The sequence below is a fragment of the Elaeis guineensis genome, chromosome 14 (genome assembly GCF_000442705.2).
Source record: "Elaeis guineensis isolate ETL-2024a chromosome 14, EG11, whole genome shotgun sequence".
Lineage (NCBI taxonomy): Eukaryota > Viridiplantae > Streptophyta > Magnoliopsida > Arecales > Arecaceae > Elaeis > Elaeis guineensis.
The window spans coordinates 57,611,151-57,633,759 of record NC_026006.2 but is presented as its reverse complement, the minus strand read 5'-3'; the positions used below and the strand labels follow the sequence as shown (position 1 = coordinate 57,633,759).

Here is a 22,609-nt window from a genome sequence, read left to right as displayed (position 1 = left end):
TATTCAGAAAATGGCAGTGGCATCTTGAAAGACATTTGGTCAGTCAAACAGCAACCAATTTTGATTTCTGCCGTACAGCATATTAACAGCAACAACACAATCTCGCACCTGATCACTGTCTCACAGGGCAATATGCAATTTAGCCCGAGTAAGGGAGACTAAAACAATGGGAGCTCATCGACAAAAGCCTCAAACCATTAGTTCTGACATCATCGTTTTACAAGCAAGAGAGAGTAATAGCAGTTCTTCCTGACATGAATTACACTGTAAATTTATTTCTCTGGCAAACAATTAACAATCGGTTGCCATGTTGTCTTACTAAAATTAATCAATGATTACATAACCGTCGGTCAAGCTGGATGGAGAAAGCAGAAATGGCAAATCCAAGGCCGCATGGATGACAAAACCACCCGTGAAATTGAGTCTGTGGCTTGTCAAGCAACTCACTCGATCCCATGGAAGGCAGGCAAGACAGCCACGAGAGGATCTCCGTAGCCAACTGCCTCTGTAAGTCAGAAATTCGGATACAGTCAATTTGGGTAAAAATCAGAGAGGTTATATATGTCTTAAGCACCACTGCACTGCAGAAACAAAGATTCAAATAAATGATAACCAAGTTGTAGATACCAATGCAGACAACATAATAATCCAATCTCTTATATTCATGTGCTATGTTGTGTCAGCAAATGCCCCAGAAGAGCTCATCCAGCAGAAATAAAAGCAGCATGAAAAAAGAGAACATCACCGTGATGTATCAGATATTGATATTGAGTCACACATAGCATTATGATTTGATCAAGCACAAATCTTTATCCTAACTACACCAAAATGTTCGCTAGTTGTATTTTTTCTCATATACATTATGAATACCTAACATAACAAATTTCCAGCATGTGCTTCCAGCATCAGTGATCTCTATGATACTTTATATAGGAAGTAGCCAGGCATAACAACTAGTTTGTTGGTGATCCAGCAAAAAATATGGTCGTGTCACAATTCCAACTGGTAAGACCAGTGAGAAATGAAAACTTGATCCAATTATCATCTGGCTGCTTTTAGTTTAGAACTCCAGACAGCCAATGTCATCATGTTACACTCCAACCATCCCATGAATGTTGTGGTTATCCCAAAATATTTTAACCTCCTGTTATCTCCTCCTGATATTGCAAACCCTGTCCACCAACACAGCCCCCATGCAGCTGCTGCAGGGGTAATGAGGTCTGATGATCCACCAATGGTGATGACAAGTGAGAGTTTGAGGGTAGCGTATGAGGAATGGTAATATAGTAGTGGTAGGAGTTCCAATAGACAGTCTCTCTCCATCTCTCTCTCTCCCCCCCCCCCCCCCCCTCTCTTTCTCTCTCTATCTATCTATCTATCTATCTCTCTCTGCACACACACGCACAGGTGCATGCGAGTGAAACCTGTTTTCCAAAAGCAAGAAGGGATAACTGGAGTACAGGTAAGCTAAATATTCACCATTCCAATCAAGATCAAGAAACAGCTGGAACTAGAATAAAAATAGATCAAATGCATCAATGCTTCAATAGAGCATACTTTTTAGTGCATGTGACATGAAATGGCTTCCCCATCTCATTAATTTTTAGAATATCCTTAAAAAACTTAGCTAGTCACTTTTTCTTTCCAAAATGCGCTCAGACTTTTTGGGAAATTGTGCACCTCCCCTCTCTCTAGTCGAATTTTAGCACAGCTGAAAATCCAGCCCATAAACAAATACATTCTTTTTGGGGAGAATTAATGGGAAAGCATATCGGCTCTCTTTTCTGTATGTCTTTTTTTTACCTATCTCTTTTGGTAAGATCTCTTTTTTATCTTGACTGCTTGATTTGTTCATCCCTCTCCAATTATACACCAATTAAACTATTCAAAATCAACTGTCATTTAAATTTTATCATTTTTTATTTTTACAGTCATTCAATTCAAAATCTCCCAGCCCCATATGGTAATATTTCCCTTTAACTTTTAAGTCTCTCTCTCTCTCTTTCTCACGCACGCACACCATCCATTTAATATAATATTATTTCTTGTTCAAATAATATCATTTTTAATATCTATTAATGTAATTTCAAATTTTATATTCATATTCTGCCTTTTCCCTCAAATGTGCATTGCACTTGCTCTGTTGCTGGTAATACACATTGAAAGAAATTTAATTGTTGTTGGAGTTGAAGATATGAATATTACCTCCATCCTGGTAGAGGACCTTTAAGACCTCCCCAGCTACATCTGACTGCACAAGAAAGAGCCCATAGGCATGAGAAATGCATGGATATTTTTTAAGTAATGAAACAGTGATAAGGAAGAGGGAGAATGGCTCACTTTAACAGGCAGTTCATTGCCAAACTGATCCAAGAAGCCAATGATTTGCCCTTCTTTAATTATGTCACCCTGATTTTTATTTTTAATATCAACTAATTAGAATTTGTTCCTTGAAACACATATTTGTTTTGACTATTATTTGAGCTAAGGCAGAACCACAAGTGAAAACAGAGCATTGTATTGGAGCAAACAAGATTACCTCTTTACAACTTGGAGGTTGCTTTTTTCCTTTAAACGTTCCTCCCCTTTGGAATGTACCAACCTAGACAATGGGGATGCAAAAATTCTATTAAGGCACTGATTCACATATATAAGGAGACAAATACCTGGAGTATTCATACCGTAGGTGATGATATTAGAACATATGCATTCGATACAGAAGCCTCTAAAGCTGCTAGCTTTAATGCCTTTGCAGAAGAAATATTTGCAAATGGACTGGTAGCTGCAGGAGGGGATTTCCGTGATACAGCTGGTTGGGCAGCAGCTCCTGACTCATTCATTGGCTCACTTGGAATTGGCGGTGCTGTTGTAGGTGACACAATATGAGTACTGGGACTAGGAGCTCTGGGGCTTTCTATGTCCCTTTTCAGATGCATTTCGAAGTCACCAATCTGAATCATCCTGGTGTGTATCATTATGCTTGGCATGGAAAATCTGACAAGTGCTTAAAGCATACAACTGACATTAAATACCTAATTTCACTAACAGCAATATTTTACTTTAATATTTTAAGGCAGATAATACTTAAATATTTATTTAAACATGTCCAAAATCCACAGGAAACTGTAGTATGACCATCACAACTTAACAAGATGATATTTGAGGCATCCAAGACCCAAAAAGTTACAACAATATTAAGTGATAAACTGGCCTTCATTTGTTAGATCATAAAGTTGGAAGCATTCACCAGAAAGGCCATTTTAGAAAGTAATAGTGACCAAGGGAATTGGCCAAAGTTCACCTAGGCAATTCAAAGGATAAAAAGATAGACATACAGATATAAGGGAAAGAAGATATAAACCTCCGAGTAGCATAGCTCCCAAGAAAGCCTATAAAAACCTTGAAGACTTGAATGATTATACATTGCAAAACTAACTTTACCAGAAGTCTTGCTTGATGAGAACATGGTTTGAAAACTACAAGGATATCAGAATGCTTCAACAACTAGATTAAGGAAAAAGTATTGAGATTTTATCTGAAGGCTCCTAATACATTTTGGAGGGGCAAAAGCTTTAAATAAGTTGATCTTGTGCAATGCAGGAACAATTGTCTTCATGGGTTTTAAGTTATCCATAGACAGAAATTAGCTCCTTCATTAATAACTCTCTTCAAGCATTAATCAGTGATTAACATATACTGTGAGATGAATTTTTATTAACTAGTAAAGCTGACAAAATTACCTTTATTTTAAACTCTGCAATATTGGTTTCGTCACAGACTTCCAATATCAATGCCTGCAGCAGAAATAGTTTTAGTGATGCATCAAGGTAGAGTAGGCAGATGGTTAACATAAAGATTGCAAAGTCCCAATTACAAGAAGATAACTCAAATCCTCTCAGGATTTATTCAGCTTATTTTACCTAACTAGCTCCCACTGTTGATGAATAGATTCATCCCTCAACTGAGAAAATCTGTGTTACCAGACTCTTCAGTTTAACCAGAATTACCTGTACTTAGAAATGGGTATGGGGCACAACATTTGGGTATGGATCCACAAGAAGAATTTTTTCAAATATTGGAAGGATCCAAAACTTAGAGACATCCTATGGCATACACCTAAGTCTGTGTAACATAGATGAAAATCCTAGTGAAACCTTTTGCAATCTGAAAAATTATAAATTCTCCCTTTTCTGCCCTTGAGACATTCTGTAACACAGAAAGTGGATTAAAGTTTAGTCTGAAAATGGTGATTGATAAATGAAATACTTTCCCCCTCTTCTCCCCTTGAGATATATTGTAAAAAAAAAAAAAAGTGGATTAAAGTGCAGCCCAAAAGCAGTGATTGACAACTGAAACACTTTCTAGAGCGTGGATATTGCAATTATGTACTACAATTATTGCATTCTGTGCAGATTTTCCCTCCAAAAGGCATCAAATTCAGTGTAACAAGGTACATAAAAGGGATTAAACAGAATGATCATGTGCAACTAAGATAAACTGAGTCCTGGTATATAATTAGTTTTGCAATAGATTGCTGCATGTCAAAATCAATTTTCTGTTATTAGATTGATGGGAAGTAGCCTCACAAGGACAGGAAGAATCTAAAGTAGTTAAATGTACGGAACATATAATAAATTGGGAACTCCCAAGCAATCGTTGGTCGTTCACTGGTTCCCAGAAAAATAGATAATAAGAAGAATTTGAATTTCAGTCAGATTGGAAAGTAATGACAGTAAACAAAACCCACACCAAAATTAGGTATCATGCTCATGCTTGAAGAAATGCAATCATCATATGTGCCTAATAATCCATGAGAGAACACGTTTAAGATTGCATGGTCACAACAAAATGATGAGATAAGGAGAAAAGCTTCCATTGGGGAAGGTTGACTTTTCTTGAAGAATAGATTTTACCTCAAACCCATTAGGAAAAGTTGAATTCTGCACACTTTCCTCCAATGGTTCTTGTGAACTCCTGTCTGAAGTAACTGATGCATCCACAGTAAATACACTTCAGCATCACAAGCCCATATTAAGTGCATGGATGATTGCAGAGAAAATGCTAAGCATATGACAGCATTGGACATAATAGATCAAGTAACTAATCATACAGCTGAAGCAGATATGATCAGCTTTACCCATCAACGGTGAAATGTAAATGAGAGTATATAACTTTAACCAAAAGAATACGCCTTGTTAAATTATATGGTGTTGGTTTTATGGATCAAGGAATGATGCAACTATCGAATCATCATCTTACAACCTGACATTGGTCCTCTATCAATTGGTGTCAATCTCTAGGCCACAGCAACTTGGGGCAGGAAAAAGGGAATGCCATGAAATTTAGAAGGCTAGGTGGTGGATAGGAGACTAAACTGATCAAAGTGAGGGATTCCATATTTCTTTTATTTTGTGTATATTTCACAAAATAAGAAACCACCACATCGATGCAAGACTTCCCAATCAGAATCCTCTATTCAAACACTTTGAACTATGTAAATATAATCTTTCAAGTTTGACTAGCATTCTACATGTTCTAAAAGCTTGCATTTACCATTGTGCATGTTACCGTATGGAAGTTATTCATTTTTTGAATCTTGAATGTATCCATATTCTTTTACATGCAATAATGTTGGAAGTCATGTTTGGCATGTGAATAAATCATATCTTATGCATTCCTGTTTTTTTTTTTCTAAATTTTTGTATTATTTAAAGTATATTAAAACATCTGCATCTTACATAGAGGTACAATTTGTTCTGTATTTCTGATCAAATGACTACTGTCTACAGTTTCATGCCAGCATCTTAAAGCAAGCAAATTTCTCTAACAAATTCTATATTTTCATTTCAGTAAAACTGAGAGAGCCATTTACTCCATATTGTCCATGAATGGTCATCCAATACTCTTGAATGTATGAAGCAGCATGGACAGTTTGACTCCTCATCAGATAATCTGTGGGGCATTTCTATAAGTTCTGCCATCCAATATCACTAAAAATTTTCTAATAAACACTAATGCTGAAGACAAGATGAAAAATGTCAAGCACACAAAAAGGAATTATAAATTACAAAGAAACCAGGTACAGACTTGCCTTCAGATGTCAGAGCCGAATTTGTCTCTGAGGCTTTTAGATATGGCAGGAATGACCTCTTCCAGCCCTGAGCTACCATTAAAACTCCAGAAATTGGTTTTACCTTCAGTGCAACATTAGACACAGAAGCCACAGCAGGCTTTTCCAAGAAAGACTCTGAAGGTTGCTTTGTCCAAACACCACCTAAGAGTAAGTGGGAACACAAAGACCAAAAGTCCATTTCATCACAAAGTTGTAAAACAAAATACTAACAAAAAGGGAGATCAACAATAGCATGTCGTTATGCAAAACAATGCATAATATCACTTAATAATTACGGAACTAAGATGCGCGTGTTTTTCATATCCATGTTACGGGAAAAAAACACACACAATTTGAAATAACTCATGATCTTTTAGGATATATGAAAAAAGGGGGCGAAATAGAGGCATACATATCTACCTATATAAGATAACCTAACGTGATAGGCAATAATGAACTAAGTGAAACTATTTTGGGCTCATTAACTAGGATTGTCTTTGCAGCTCTCCCTTTCATACGCATATAACAAGAACATGGCAATAAGTTCAAACATCATGACTGCAATACAAAGCAAGCATCTAGGTGGTGATAGACTCCTATCTCTCTATATATTTGATCAGACAGTGAGAAGAAAAAAATTTCTTCAGCCACTCAACTTGGACCCTTAAAGAGAATAATAGAAGATAAAAAAATTTGCGAAGTAGGGTTCTAAATCCCTTTTTTACTAATTAAATAACAAAATTGATTACAATCTTTCTATTTGCACCAGTAAGGTACAAGTTCCAAAATCCAGAATGGATTCGTCTTTTCATTAAAAGATGTTACAAATTTTCTAAAATAGTCATGACTGGTAGAAAAAATCATGAAAATTTAAAAATCCCATGGAGCTATATCTCGACTTCTATATCAATTTTTTCTTCTGCTACTTCGCTTAATTTCTCATATATTGAGAGTTATGCCTGAGCAAATTCTTTTCTGAAATAAAGGTAACTTTTACTTTAACTAGCTTGTTTTAAGGCCCAAACATCATCATGGGCTCACGAGAACCCTTTAAGGGTGGATGCATCATCATATCACTTGTCAAGAATTTCATTTTGGTGCTTGGCACGATAAAAATAGATGCTAGATGATAAAGTTATGGCATGTTGGTTCATGATTGAGTCTTGGAGTGGTGAATATCTTGCTCCAAAACCCCATCCAAACCTACCCAAAGTGGCTATAGTAGTCCATAATGGATCTAGTGATCCTTCTAGATCATTTTCTACCATTTTCAATCTATTCTAAAAAGGAAAGAGCTTTGGGAAACTTGTTTCATCGATATGACAAGCTTCCCAGGTCTACGGGGGGAGCTGGAATGTCAACGCACTATTCAACAGCTCCCTCCCACTACCCCAACAAAAAAAAAAGTATCACATCAATTTTGCACGGATTCCCTCTTGCCATGTGGTTGATAGAACTTTTCATGTGCACATAGCAAGAGCCAATACTAATATTCTTTTAGAAAAGATTAGTGTCTATCCATATTAATCTAGGTTAAGGTTGAGTTAGGATAGGTTTGGGCCAATAGGGTTGTGTCTTGAAAATTTGAAATGATTTTGATTTTTGATGTTTGATTCTTTGTTACATTGAGACAAATTTTGCTATGTTCAGAAAGTTTGGAAGGAATATACATGCTTCTTTTTCTTTTATATTTCTTATGGAGAAAAACTAGAGTGTAATGCCTTCATAAAGTCTCCTATTTGTGGAGTCTTACTATATTATTAGCTAGTATAATTGGTTTTCATGATGATTGATGGAGACTAAATTTTCATCTCATATGCTTTTCCTTCTGTGTTCTTTGTTTTTCATATTCTATTTCTTCCCATTCCTACTCTATTTTCCGTTCACTCTATTCTTCTTTCTCTACTAAATTACAGAGCAAGTTGCTTTTTGGTCAGTAGGTCAATCCCAAATCTAATCAAATTTTACCTGTAATCATTCCCCTACTCTATTTTCTGTTCTCTCTATTCTTCTTTCTTTACAAAATTACACTCAGATACAGTAAGTTGATTTTTGCTGATTCAATCAATCCCAATCTTATCAAATTTAACTTGTCACCTTCGGTTAACAGGGCTGTATCAATTCCCCTCTGAAACTTATTTCTCTGAGAAGTTAAAAGTCAAGTGAAGGATGCTTGTTGTCATCGTTGCAGGTGTACCAAGTTGTTCACTAGACTTGCTTTGAGCTTCCCACATGCTTAACCACCCAAACCATTTGATAGAAACCACCATTGCTAACCTTCTTCCTCTTATGATGCTTGTTTTAGTTCATGGATCATTATTGCACATGCAACATGGATAAGCAGGTAACTTCAGGGGAAAAAGAAGATGTAACGAGTCTCCGTTCAAACAATTCTTTTAAAATAAAATGCAAGATATTTTAATCAATGAAATATAATGGATCCAGCGCAATTAACCTAAAATTTCTTCTCTTTCATATATGTTCATCTACGAAAATTTAAACCTAAACTGATCTATAGCCACAAATCTCACTTCACCTCAGTTCTAAAAGCTTGACAATCGCAAATATAATCATGGGATCTCATCAAAGGCGTGCCAAGATTCAGTAAGATTCCATAAAGCACTATTTTATCAGTACTGATTATTAGCTAACAATCCCAAGGCAAGGTTTTTGGAATCTTCCCAAGAATCCAACACCAAGAACCACCAAAAATCCATGTAACCAAGATCGAAAGACAATTTTCAAGCTCACCGGTCGGGAAAAAAAAAGCTGCAAACTTAAATCGTGAAAAATACATTACAATTCCGCTAATGAAAGTAAAAAACATCACAAATTGCAGCCACCTAAGAGAATCAAAAGCTCGGATATAATGAAGTGAATGAGCCGGAAAAGAAGATAAGAGAGTTACCTTGGAAGGAACGGAGGACGGCAGCAGCTTCCATGGAAGAAAGGATCCGGAGAAAAGAAGAGAGAGATCAAACAGAGGAGATGGTCGGAGACGGAGAAAGAGAGAGATAAGGTGGGGCGGTTGGTTTTGGTCTGGATGCAGGTGAGCGGTGGCTTCGTAGTGTCCGCCGCGGGCCGGATATCGTGGGCGAGGTCCAGACGCGCGCACGGGATTTTTTGGTGCGGTAGCGCGTACGGCTTTGCGGGTCCAAGGAGTGGCCTGTGTTGCTCTTCAGATGTTCGAGTCATAGGCGGGAAGAGTCGTGCCCTGTGCGGACAAGTGTACGCGTGTGATTGGGCGGAAACAAGGTGGAGCCAAGGTGGAAGAATTACTCGATGGCCATGCTCTAAAAATGACCAATGAATCTAAAATTTTGCTCATAGATTTAGTGAATGGCTAATATAGTATGATTTTCTTAGAAAATAATTATTAGTAGGGCATCAATTGGGTCCATCAATATCATGCTAATGAAAAGATATGTGCCATTTCTTAGGGCTGTGCATCCATTCATTTTTAGCTAGTTTTTCTTTTACACGTTGGTCTTATTTTAGCTTCTTATTAATTGTGCCACCAGCCATTGAACAAAACAAAAATGTGTCCTAAAATAAATAGAAAAATATATTGATGTGGTGGATGTTTTGTCTAACCTCGATAACAACTGAAGTAGACCTATCTTGATAATATTCATCTCATTCTTTTCGGATATGTATTAGCTGAAGGCATGATTATGTCAGTATGAAAATATCGATGGCAATTATATCCACTCAGTCATTATTGTATGTTTAAAACAGCTATAACTACTGAATTATATGGATAGTTGTTACTATGTAGTTAAGCATTATTATAGTCATTACCATGTAGTTACTGTACATCCTGCCCATCTCCATAACAGCTACTAAGCTCTTACTCTTTCTCAACTGTTTTTCTCTCTTCTATTATTCTCTAAATTTTATCTGATTTAAGCATTGAAAGGGTCCTTCGTCAAAAAAATCCCAGCAAGAAAACTTTGTTTCAAGCTCAACTATCAACTCAAGAGTTGCTGCAACCACATCCGCGGGTCCACACAGCATATTGAGAAATAACCTACTTTGTTTCAAGTCCAACTGTCAAGTTTAACATTCTCCAAGATGCTTTTCAGTGCTTCTCCTCTAAAATTATGGATGTTTTGAGGGATATTTTTCTTGTGACTGATTGCTTTTGGTATCAAAGGTTTTAGCTTATGAAGTGGGAAGACCAGGTGGGATAATTGTTACTTGGCTCTTGTAGTTGAGAGCATCAGTGTATGTGACATCAGTTGCATCTGTTTTAGATACTGCACTTTGTTACCTGAGACCTTAAAGTCTGTGTAAAATCAATTATTTATGGTTTTGTGATTTCTTGATATGTTAGAGTTTTGTGATTTGTTGATATGCTGAAGTTTTCTGCAACAGTGGCAACTTATATGACATCAATTTGCTTCTACTAGGTTATGCTTTTTGTTACTTGAGGCCTCAAAGCTGGTGTAAAATTGGCCCTGTCCAGTTTTGTGCTTTCTTGGTATGCTGAAGTTCTTGATATGCTGAGGTTTTCTGTATGACATTTTAACGGTCGATCATCATAAGCTCATGCTACTTGACCACTTTATATTGTAGCAGTTTTAACTGGGATGAGAACCAATGCACATCTGATGAAATACATGTTCAGCTGAGTATCCACTTTCATATGGCTCCCCAACAACTCAACTTGCACCATCTATTGGAACATGACTAAAACTCTGAGATGCATTCCCATTTCAGTTGGATTTTTATTTTTCTTTTTTGTATGATGGTCTATTGAGTATATCCGACCAATGTAAGTACTAGTGTAAGGATGGGATAGGCAACTAACAACCTTTATTTCCAACATGGTGGTTAATAACGGTAACCTAGGGTGTCTGCTGATATTGAAACAAGTATTTTAAAACAGATGATCTAGTCGAAACATTTTTCACAGCCAGTTAACAGGTTTGTTATATATTGCTCCAAAATTATAGAGAGATCAGGGGGTTTTCTGCAAAATAATTATATATATATATTCTTTCTTGTTTATCTCTTGTGACAGCTTAGAATTCCTCTTCGGATGAACCTCTATTTCGCGGAGTTTGTTTTTTCTTCTTTAAAAGGAGGCCGCAGCATCTTTTTTTTTGAAGGGTGCGCGGTGGTTCCTGGTGTTCTTGCGCGGGCTTGGTTCTTGGCTTTCTCCCGCTGGTGTTTTTCCTGACGTTCTTCCACTGGTGTTCTGTTGGTGTTCTCCTTGGTGTGTCGTCTCTCTTTCTTCTTGAGTTCCTGGTGGATGAAGGCTTTTGGTTGGTGTTCTACCTTTCTTCTTCCTTCTCGATTTCACGGATGCCCTGTGCTGATGACCGAACGCTTCTTCGATTGGTAAGGAGGTATTCATCTTGATTTTTTGTCGAGGATTGAGAAAGGTATCTTCGCCTCAGGTATTCTCTTACCTTTGATCTATTGCCGAGGCTGAGATTGGTAGATCCGATTGGATCTTGGTTGCCTTCTATTCGATACTCTGTTGCCTTCTTGTTGATTTCGGTTTTGAATATTTTATACCTCATATTGTACCTATTTTTCGGGATGGATTTATAGTGGATTGCTCCTCCTCCCCGTGGATGTAGGCCCCTTGTGCCGAACCACGTAAATCTTGATTTCTTTGTCTTTGTTTATTTATGCCTGCAATTGTTTGGCGAATTATCTCAAAGAGATTAGATATTAGATCAAAAGCCTAGGTCGATCCTATCCGGTGCGCGTGATCTCAACAATTGGTATCAGAGCACTTGGATGGCTGGTGACAAGAAATAAAGTTTTTCAATGGCTAATGATCCGGCGTCATCTCTCACTCCACCACCATCAGGCATGAAGTGGCCGTCTTTGATGGCACGAGAGACTTTTCACTATGGAAGGTAATGATGAAATATTTGTTGGTTAAAGTGTAGCAAAAGCCTTAAGGGTATGGATTCAATCCGGGAGATAATGAGGCTGCTAAAGAAGAAATTAACGAGAGAGTCCTAGGAACCTTGTTTTCAGGTTTAAATGATAAAGTCCTATGCAAATATTGTGGAACTAGATACAACCAAAAGTGTATGGAAAAAACTAGACAGTTTATATATGACAAAATTCCTGACTAATAAATTATATTTGAGGAAAAAATTACACACATTTCGCATGACAGAAGGAACTTCACTTAAGGATCACTTGGATGAGTATAATAAGCTCCTGCTTGATCTAGTAAATGTTGGTGTCGATGTAGATGAAGAAGATAAGGCTTTGATTTTAATTTACTCTTTGCCTAAGTCCTTTGAGCATATTACCACTACCATATTTTATGGAAGAGAAACAATAAGTCTTGAAGAAGTAGAAGCTACCTTGTTATCCAATGAACTTAGATTAAAAGTACAGCTTCAGCATCAGGCTCAGACTCCAGCTTAAGGTCTTACTGTTAGAGGTAGAGATGAACAGAAAAAGGGGGACATGGTAGAAGTAAGTCCAAAAATAGATCAAAGTCTAGGCCCAAAAGATCAGGTATTTGTCACTATTGCAAAAAGTCAGGCCACTGAAAATCTGAATGTAGACTTCTACAATCTAAAAGGGAGAAGGAACAAAAAGATAAAGGAACAATCTCTGATACAGCATCAATTGCAGTTTCTTCAGGAAGTCATAGCAGTATACCAAATGATCAGTGTTTACAGCTGTCTGCAGTGTTAGTCATGCTGACACTTGGATCGTGGATTCTGGAGCATCCTTCCACATGACACCTCACAAGGAATGGTTCTCTTCCTTTAGATCTTATGAAGGTGGTACTATTCTTCTTGGAGATGATGGTATCTATAATATAGAAGGTATTGGAATGATACAAATTAAATCTAATTCAAATACCGTGGTGATATTGGATGATGTCAGATATGTTCCTAAATTAAAAAGGAACCTTCTCTCAATACATGCCTTAGACAGAGCAGGATATGAGGGCAGATGGGGTAGAGGATCTATAACTATCAATAAAGGGATATTAACTTTATTGAGAGGTAAATTAAGTGGCACCCTTTACTACCTGGATGGCAGTACAGTTGTTGGTCAGGCATCAGCAGTACAATCTTCTATTGAGCAGTTGACACATTTATGGCACTACAGACTAGGACACATTTTAGACATAGGTCTACAGGAACTGAGCAGGCGTGGTCTGCTGAGTGGTCAGAAAATTGGTGCACTTGGATTCTGTGAGCACTGCATATTTGAAAAATAATACAGAGTCAGCTTCACTACAGGCGTGCATAGGACAACTGGTATATTAGACTATATTCATTCTGACCTATGGGACCTGCCCCAATTACATCCAAGGGTGGATCAAGATATATACTTACTTTTATGATGATTACTCCCGGAAAGTCTGGATATATACCATTAAAAATAAGAGTGATGTATTTGAAACATTCAAAAGGTGGAAGTCTATGGTCGAGAGGCAAACTGAAAGGAAGGTGAAAATTTTCGGACTGATAATGGTTTAAAATTTTGTTCTACAGAATTTGATAACTTTTGCAAGTCAGAAGGCATTATTAGACATATAACAACAGTGGGTACATCTCAACAGAGTGGTGTGGCAGAACGCATGAACCGCACACTATTAGAGAGAGTCAGATCTATGCTATCTAGTTCTGGATTAAGTAGAGATTTTTGGACAGAGGCCGCTCACATAGCCTGCTATATTATAAACCGATCTCCAGCATCAGCATTAAGCATGAAGACTCTGAAAGAGATGTGGACAGGAAGACCTGTAGACTATTCAGTACTCAGAATCTTTGGGTGTCCAGCTTATGCATTGTAAGAGATGGAAAGTTGGACCCCGGGCTAAAAAGTCCATATTTATTGGATATGCATATAGGGTAAAGAGCTATAAATTATGGTGCATAGAGCTGGATCTCAAGGATTTCTAGTCAGCAGGGATGTGACATTTCATGAGACAGCCACTGCTTCAAGGCAGCTATAGCCTAATTCTTCTCAGAGAGATCAGGATCGGGGTCAGCAGGATAGGACTGTTGTAGATATTGATCAGACTGTTAAATCACAGCAGCAGCAGTCAAGTGAAGATATTTATAATGAACAACAACAATAGACATATGCAGAAATTCAGACTCAGGAGGAGGTAACATTACAAGATCAGGATCAGATTGATAGTATTGCCACCGAAGACCCAGGCGTCAGATCAAAATACCTTAAAGGTATGGCTTTGAGGATTCTGCTTGTGCTGAGTTAGTCTATTATGCTCTGAGTGTTGCAGACACCATTGGTGATGAGCTGATCACATATCAGGAGGCTATTAGTAGTTCACGGGCTGATAAATGGACCATGGCTATGGTTGAAGAACTTCAGTCTCTAGAAAAGAATCAGATTTGAGAGTTAGTCAAATTACCAAAAGGTGAGAAGGCAATTAGCTGCAAATGGATCTTCAAAAGGAAAGAAGGAGTCACTCCTCAAGATTTTAGATATAAGGCCAGGTTAGTAGCAAAGGGATACAGTCAACGAGAGGGTATTGATTACAAGGAGGTATTTTCTCCTGTAGTCAAACACTCTTCTATCCGTATGTTACTTGTTTTTGTTGTTTCTCAAAATTTGGAGTTGGAACAACTAGATGTTAAAACAGCTTTTCTTCACGGTGATTTAGAGGAACAGATCTATATGCAACAATCACCTGGTTTTGAGGTTCCAAATAAAGAAGATCATGTATGATTACTCAAGAGATCATTATATGGTCTCAAGCAGTCTCCAAGATAGTGGTACCGTAAATTTGACAAATTTATGTCGACCATGGATACAGTAGATCTCCATATGACAGTTGTGTGTATCACCAGCAGCTTTCAATGGGTCCTTTTGTTATTTGTTATTATATGTGGATGATATGTTAATTACAGTCAAGGACATATCAATCATCCAGAAATTGAAAGCCAAGCTCAGTACTGCATTTGATATGAAGGACCTTGGATCGGTAAAGAAGATACTTGGGATGGAGATTATTCGTGACAAGCAGTCAGGTAGATTTTTTCTTACTCAGCATAATTATATTAAAAAATCTTGGACAGATTTGGTATGTCTACAGTTAAGCCTGTCACTACCCCTTTGCCAGTCATTTTAGATTTTCTGCCAGAGACTCTCCTCAGACTGAGGATGAGGAGAGATATATGTCTAGAGTACTATATGCGAGCGCAGTTGGCAGCATCATGTACGCGATGGTCTGTACTCGACCTGATATTTCACAGGCATAAGCGTTGTAAGCAGATACATGGATAAGCCTGGAAAGGCTCACTGGTCAGCTGTGAAATGGATACTTAGATATCTAAAAGGCACTTCTAAATTGGGATTGATATTTACTGCACAGAGTAATTGCATAGTTACAGAATTTTGTGATTCAGATTATGCTTGTGACTTGGACAGGAGAAGATCTTTGACCGGATATGTGTTTATTCTTTCTGGATGTGCAGTCAGTTGGAAGGCTACTTTGCAGTCTACAGTTACTTTATCTACCACTGAAGCAGAATATATGGCATTAACAGAGGCAGCAAAGGAAGCTATTTGGCTAAAAGGGTTGGTACAGGATTTGGGTCTCGAACAGGATTGTTTGGACATTCATTGTGACAGTCAGAGTGCTTTGTACCTTACCAGAGACCAGATGTATCACGAACGAACAAAGCATGTAGATGTCAGGTATCACTTCATCAGAGATCTGGTAGAGAAAGGTGATGTCAGGGTTCAGAAAATTTACACTGCCCATAATCTGGCTGACATGTTCACTAAACCAATCCCTGCAATTAAGTTCAGGAATTTCCTGAACTTGATTGGTATAAGCATTTGGTAATGCCCTGCGGGGCTTGTGGTGAGGAGGAGGTTATAAAAGTTTTTTTTTCACATCTGATATAAAAGGTACAATATTTGTCGCAAGGAGGAGGATTGTTATATATTGCTCCAAAATTATAGAGAGATCAGGGGGTTTTCTGCAAAATGGTTATATATATATTCTTTCCTTGTTTATCTCCTGTGATAGCTTAGAATTCCTCTTCGGGTGAACCTCTATTTTGCGGAGTTTGTTTTTTCTTCTTTAAAAGGAGGCCGCAGCATCTTTTTTTTTTGAAGGGTGCGCGATGGTTCCTGGTGTTCTTGCGCAGGCTTGGTTCTTGGCTTTCTCCTGTTGGTGTTTTTTCTGGCATTCTTCCGCTAGTGTTCTGTTGGTGTTTTCCCTGGTGTGTCGTCTCTCTTTCTTCTTGAGTTCCTGGTGGATAAAGGCTTTTGGTTGGTGTTCTACCTTTCTTCTTCCTTCTCGGTTTCACGGATGCCCTGTGCTGATGACCGAACGCTTCTTCGGTTGGTAAAGAGGTATTCATCTTGATTTTTTGTCGAGGATTGAGAAAGGTATCTTCGCCTCAGGTATTCTCTTACCTTTGATCTATTGCCGAGGCTGAGATTGGTACATCCGATTGGATCTTTGTTGCCTTCTATTCGATATTTTGTTGCCTTCTTGTTGATTTCGGTTTTGGATATTTTATACCTCATATTGTACCTATTTTTCGGGATGGATTTATAGTGGATTGCTCCTCCTCCCCGTGGATGTAGGCCTCTTGTGCCGAACCACATAAATCTTGGTTTATTTGTCTTTATTTATTTATGCCTGCAATGTATTTGACGAATTGTCTCAAAGAGATTAGACATTAGATTAAAAGTTTAGGTCGATCCTATCCGGTGCGCGTGATCTCAACAAGGTCATTAGTTAATTACAGTTCGACCGGGCTGGTCTCCCTCTTTCAATAAAACTGTTTCTGGTTTAGGCATGATAGTAACTGGATTGAAGATAAACATTTAGTCTATCTACAAAGAGTGCAAGAAGAAATGGATCTAAAACATGCCTATAGTCGAAGAACCTGAATTCCAATATCGAACCACTCAGAAGCAGGACCGTGGACTGCGTTGGAAGATCTAAAACTTCCCTGTGGTTGAAACATTTAGGAGTGGAAATCATTCCTTGATTGGAAGATCACGTTATGGATTCTACCACCCTCTTGATCTCTAGGTCCTAGAGTCCTCATGGTATTCGGTGGGGAAACTCCAAATCCATTGTGCTTCCATGGGGTTACAGTTACTATCTGGCTCGGCTATCTTGTTGATCCTCATTTTCAACATCACTGGGAGTTTGTGAATGTGGTAGTTTTTGAAACAAGCAGCACAAACAAAGATGGAGGGGCAATATAACTAAGGCTCAATTTGGCAAAGCTTTTAAATATCAGAAAGTACTTTCTAGCTCTAAAAAGTATTTTGGGATAATATAATAATATTTGATAAAAAATCAGAAAGTTGTTTTGATTTTATCGGAAAACTGAAAAGATCTATTTGGAGAAAGTTCTTTTTTGAAGCTTCCCCAAAAATACATTTTGACTAATATCGAAAAGCTGTTTTATTTAAATAAAATTTTTTTAATGACAAAATATCCACTAACAAATCTCATAATTATATCATATTATATCATTATACTATAAATATAATATTATAATATATTATAAATATATAATATAAATCTATTATAGTATTATTATATTATTAAATATAATTTGATATAAAAATATTACTAATAATATAATATAATCTATTATATTATAATTTATTATTAATTAGATTATAATCATTATATTATATTACATTATATATTATATCAAAACTCTAGATCTATTTTTGCCTTAGCCGGTACTTGTTAATGGTTTTAGGACACTGACTGAAATCTTGCTTAATGGGATCCCTTGGCCTTTAGGTTATGATTATTACTTGCAACTTTACATGATAAAGCCTTTGACAGGTCATTTGTGGAAATGAACTGCTGTTATAACTACCGCTACAGACAGAAACAATGAAAAGTGTTTTTCTGGTAATGTCACTCTAAATTTATAATTTCAAGGATTAATGCTCTCATTGGATGAACAGCTAAAACAGTAAAACAACAATAGTTAGTCCTATCATAGATGGATTGTGCTAATGGAGCAATGGTTAAATATTGGCTTTTAGTTAAATACATGTCATATATAGAAAGACTAGAATTAAACTAGGATTTAATGTAGAGATTAGATATTCTTGACAAGTTGGCAATTTTTGGTTGCATCTGCCACAATGAACGGTTTCAGTCATATCATTCGATTATGCACATCATAAATTCAGATCCTTACAACATGTCAATTGTCAAAGTTTATATTAGATGTTTCTACCCCCAAAAAAAAAAAAAAGTTTATATTAGATGATTTCAAAAGGTAGTGGTTGATGAGGATTGTTGAGTGGGGCTTTCAACTGCTGTATAATTCTGCCATAACATTTACAGAGTCCACTAGTAAATCGTGCGATCACTGTTAGATGTTTTTGCCTCAAATGGAGTGCACAATTCTTGTGAACTTTAATTGAGATTCGAGTTTAGCTAATGGCCAGTATGGAGGATTGCACTGTATCAAAGCATTGTACGGTAGTACTTGCATGCAGAGTGTGAATTGTTGGCATGGAAATCAGCCAACAGAGATTGAAGCAATCATTGTTTCTAGCCAGACCCAAGTATGGCCAGTGAACAGGGAAATGTAGCAATAAGTTGAAAAATGAGGGGCAGATCATTCTTTTATAGGCCTTTTGGTATTGCTCATGTTTTCTGTTTTTGTTTTCAAAAACCAGGAAGAAAACTGAGCTAGACTGAGCAAATATGTTTCATGGAGTCCTTTTACTCTTGCAATTTTTGTAAAATTTTTAGAGCATTCATCAGTCAGAAAACTGAAAATGAAAGAAGGAATGGCAGAAGTTCCATGCAAAAGCCTCTGACAATAATTTCTATGCAGTATTTCACGTATTTGTTGAGACAAAAGTACCGATGCAATAAGACTAAACAAGCAGGGTTTGTCATTAGAATCAAATATAAAATGCTTAAGCACAACCAAGGTCTTTTCATCTTTTGCACACTTTCATAATTATTATTTATTAACGTTCACTATTATTATTTTGGTAACTCTGCTTATTTGGCTAGAATAAGGCAGGCTTGAACTTGTGGCCAGGTAGATAAGGTGGATAAACACCGACAAGCCTTTTTATCTGATGTATGATTCGCATCCAACCTCTTAATCTCTGCTTTAGAAGATTGGTGCCAAAGTGAGGTAGAAGTTGATGGCTTTTGTTTTTGTTGTTGGATGATCCTAATATTCGCCAGATTATTACAGGAAATGACTTGAGTGCTGTTCGAAACAATGATGTGCATCCTTCAGTCATTTCATGATAGCAGCATAGAATATCAAGTGACTCTAGGAATGAAAATTTCTTTGCTTCTTCTTGTCATAGAATTAGAATATAACAAAAAATTTTGCCAATAAAATTTTTGATGCTTAAGTCCACCAGCAGGACATTCGAGACCATTTCTTTTACATCAATGATATATTTTCATGCACTAAGTAAAGAAAACTTGCTCATTATATAACAAATGCTTCCTTTTTGCAAGTTAATTATGATGCTTCCCTAATATTCTTGTTGGCCTTTGGGGGTGAGAGAGATGTGCAAGGCATGTGTAGTAAAATGAGTCCAAGAAAGGATAACAAACAAATGGAGGGATGTGGGTCACATGGACAAAACTTTCTGTTTGTCAACTTCTCATGACCGAAAGGCAGCCCTCCACCATACTCCTTGAAGGACAGAAAAAGCACAAGCGACCCCCACCCACCCCTTTCCTCCTCCCTCCATCGAAATTATGGCCTGCTCTTTTTGTCAAGCACTGGTGCATCCAAAACCCATCCTCACTACTGGCCTCTGGTTGAAGTACTAAAGCAAGTAGAATCCTGGAATCAGGAGAATTTGTCCAGGTAGTCGCTGTCGATCCATCATCCACCTTATAGTGCATCATTGCTGATAAATTCCAAAAAGCGTTGATTTGACGATTGCCATTATTATTCGTGCACACATTAGAATAGTGGATGAAGTTGATAAGCACATGGGAATGTTGAAGCCTATCCAGCATTCGATCCATGGCTAATTGTCCGGATCAACCAGTCGATAATGGAAGCACCATAATGTGACCAAAGGTGCACCTTCTTGTCTTGCGAAAGGATTTAAAAGGACAGTTGTTGGAGTGTGGGAGAGGTCTTTAGCCATGCATTTATAAATCTTTTCTTAGAGACATTGCAATTGAAAGCACCAATGCACTGTTCTGTTGACAAAAGCAATGAGAATATGGGGTGCCACAACATTTTGGCAAGCCTCAAAGTTTATACCAGAATTGTAACATTTGTGGCGAGCACCCACTTCTGTAGAGGACAAGCTTTATGATGATGGTGACATCAAACAATCACGAAATATATTGTGACGCAACAGGATCTGATCATCGAATATCTTGGTGCAATACAATCTCTAGTATTCCTGCAATTACTTTCCACTCGTGTGTGCCTTTAACTTCCACAAGGATGCATGGAATATTACACTGTTAATCTCATAAAGAATCCTTTGTCATTTGTGCAAACTGAGATCCATCTCCACATAGATGTCACCAGCTATTTAGATATCGAGCGACAGAGGGCTCTTTGACAACTACTTGAAGCTAGGAAATGTGGAGTGTGGAGACCTTTGGAAAATCTTATTACAGAAGCTTCAAGATGCAAATGGATTTCACTTCCAGAAGATTATATTCCGAGAGATATGATGCAATCTTATCTTTGGAGAACCCTTCTTTGTTCTGCCATCTTTTCAGATGGATTGTGGTCATGAAAAGTGTTAGAACTATGTCACTTGCTTTGCACATACGTATGTCAATTAAAGTAGCAGCAGTTCTGTACGTAAATGCATGTTGCACAAGACTCAAATGGAGACTTAGTCCTGAGCCAATATACACTCATTTAGCAACACTTCTAGGCGACGGCATTGGTGTGCCTTTTTCTTCAGAAAACATGTAAATTCTATGCAAGTGAGTGGGCAAATGTTTCGGTATTTGATCTAAATAATTAAATAGCATGCCAACATGATCTTGAACTTTGGCATATGTATAGAAAACAGAATCTCAAGTGATATCTTACAAATAAGCAGTTAAAATTGTACAATGTTTGTGCTGCATGAGATCTAACACGAATTTGCTTCAAAAACCCAGTCATGTTTGAAGAAGAAAACAACAGAATAAGGGCTGTGTTTGTTGATAGGGAAGGAGAAAATCAGCAATAAAATATGACAGATTTAGTTCATCTTCACCATCCTCTTCACTCATTTTCATGCTTTCGCAGTCTTTCTTGCTATCTTAGAAACCTGAGCCAAGATGCCCAGACGTGATGGTGAGTGATATGGACTGTCATTACAAATTCTGTATCAATGTATTTGTAGCACTAACAGAATTGGAGTTACATGAGGCAGGACATGTGCCAAAAATGTCTGTCACCTTCGTGATTCCTGCTTTAGCTTGTGTTCCATGGTGGGAGAATCTGTACCGCAATCTTGATTGATCTCTTCAATATAAGCAAGACTACCAGAGTGCTAGGATTGTAGTCCATCTCAAAAAGCATTAAGTGTACTTTTGATTATCATGTGCAAAAAGAATCAGGAACAAAATCTGATGTGTGACAGCTGCGGTGATGAAAAATATTATTAGCTGCTGGCAAAACTGAAGATTTAAAAGGTCATAAAATTTCTAGTATGTACACTCTATGTTTATGAAATTATTTAAAAGGTGAGGTAGATAACATGCCTTATCACATTGTCATAGGATATCAATAGTGATTACCAGAATCATCAATCATGTTTACTTTGAAACTGAAACAAAAAGAGTGTTCTACAGAATATCTCAATCATTATTTGCAGGACTAGCTTTATAGGTTCATGTTACCTGATCCGATATCGAAAATATCAAAGAGGTCCAAATTGACTGTGGTCGGCAGCACTCTAGACAAATTTTGCCAATGGTTGGATTCCCTATATAAAATAACTTATCCATTGATTACATTAATTAACAAGTTCAACTCATGTGGATTAAAAACTACCTTACGAAGAAAAGGTGTCTGCTATATGTATGACAATTTTAACTAAATTTCATTTGGTGTTGGAACTATGTGCATCAAGTTGCCCCGTTTTAACTGGAATCTTCTTCGTTTTTTCAGAAAAAAAGTTTTAACTGGAATAACAAGATTTTAGACAATGATATGAACGCCTTTAATAATTCAACAGTATAAAAATCAAATAGCATTTGATTATATTGTTCCATTATTTTAGCTAAAATGAAAAACTTCCATAGTAGAGTTGGACAAGCCATTGGACTTCACCATGTCTGAAACCTCGAGTTGAGCTTTTTATCTTTTAGTCTTGCATGCTTAAACTAAACTTATCTAGTGTTAAATTGTCAAAGATATTACTCAAGCTCAACTGATTTCATAAAATGTTTGATGAAATGCCAATTTTGTTTCAGACCTATGATCCTCCACTATGAAGCAGGTGAAACTTCATTGTTCATTTATAAATAGAATAATTCCAGGAATAAAATCCAAACAATCACCTTTATTTCCATTT

At 37.1% G+C, this 22,609-nt stretch overlaps 1 protein-coding gene across 3 annotated transcripts; it reads right to left on the bottom strand.

Annotated features, from left to right (window-relative positions):
* Positions 1-174: 174 nt before the first annotated feature.
* Positions 175-9,195, bottom strand: LOC105057492 (uncharacterized). 3 transcript variants are annotated; one of them, XM_010940118.3, is made up of 9 exons: positions 9,021-9,195; positions 6,092-6,274; positions 4,914-4,987; positions 3,741-3,794; positions 2,682-2,951; positions 2,540-2,602; positions 2,341-2,409; positions 2,206-2,251; positions 175-505 (listed from the first exon to the last, which is right to left on the bottom strand). In XM_010940118.3, the coding sequence occupies exons 1-9, from the start codon at positions 9,052-9,054 to the stop codon at positions 444-446; spliced, it is 855 nt and encodes a 284-aa protein (XP_010938420.1). In that variant the 5' UTR covers positions 9,055-9,195; the 3' UTR covers positions 175-443. The 3 variants fall into 3 exon arrangements, with proteins under 3 accessions (XP_010938420.1, XP_010938421.1, XP_029124037.1); XM_010940119.3 differs by having other exon boundaries at positions 2,748-2,951; XM_029268204.2 differs by lacking the exons at positions 2,206-2,251; positions 2,341-2,409.
* Positions 9,196-22,609: the final 13,414 nt, after the last annotated feature.

Coding starts and splice junctions, on each gene's coding strand:
- LOC105057492 (XM_010940118.3), bottom strand. CDS start 9,054: ATGGAAGCTGCTGCCGTCCTCCGTTCCTTCCAAG. Junction 2,603..2,681: donor TTCTAATATCATCACCTACG/GTATGAATACTC, acceptor CCCATTGTCTAG/GTTGGTACATTCCAAAGGGG. Junction 2,252..2,340: donor GCAATGAACTGCCTGTTAAA/GTGAGCCATTCT, acceptor TTTCTTGTGCAG/TCAGATGTAGCTGGGGAGGT.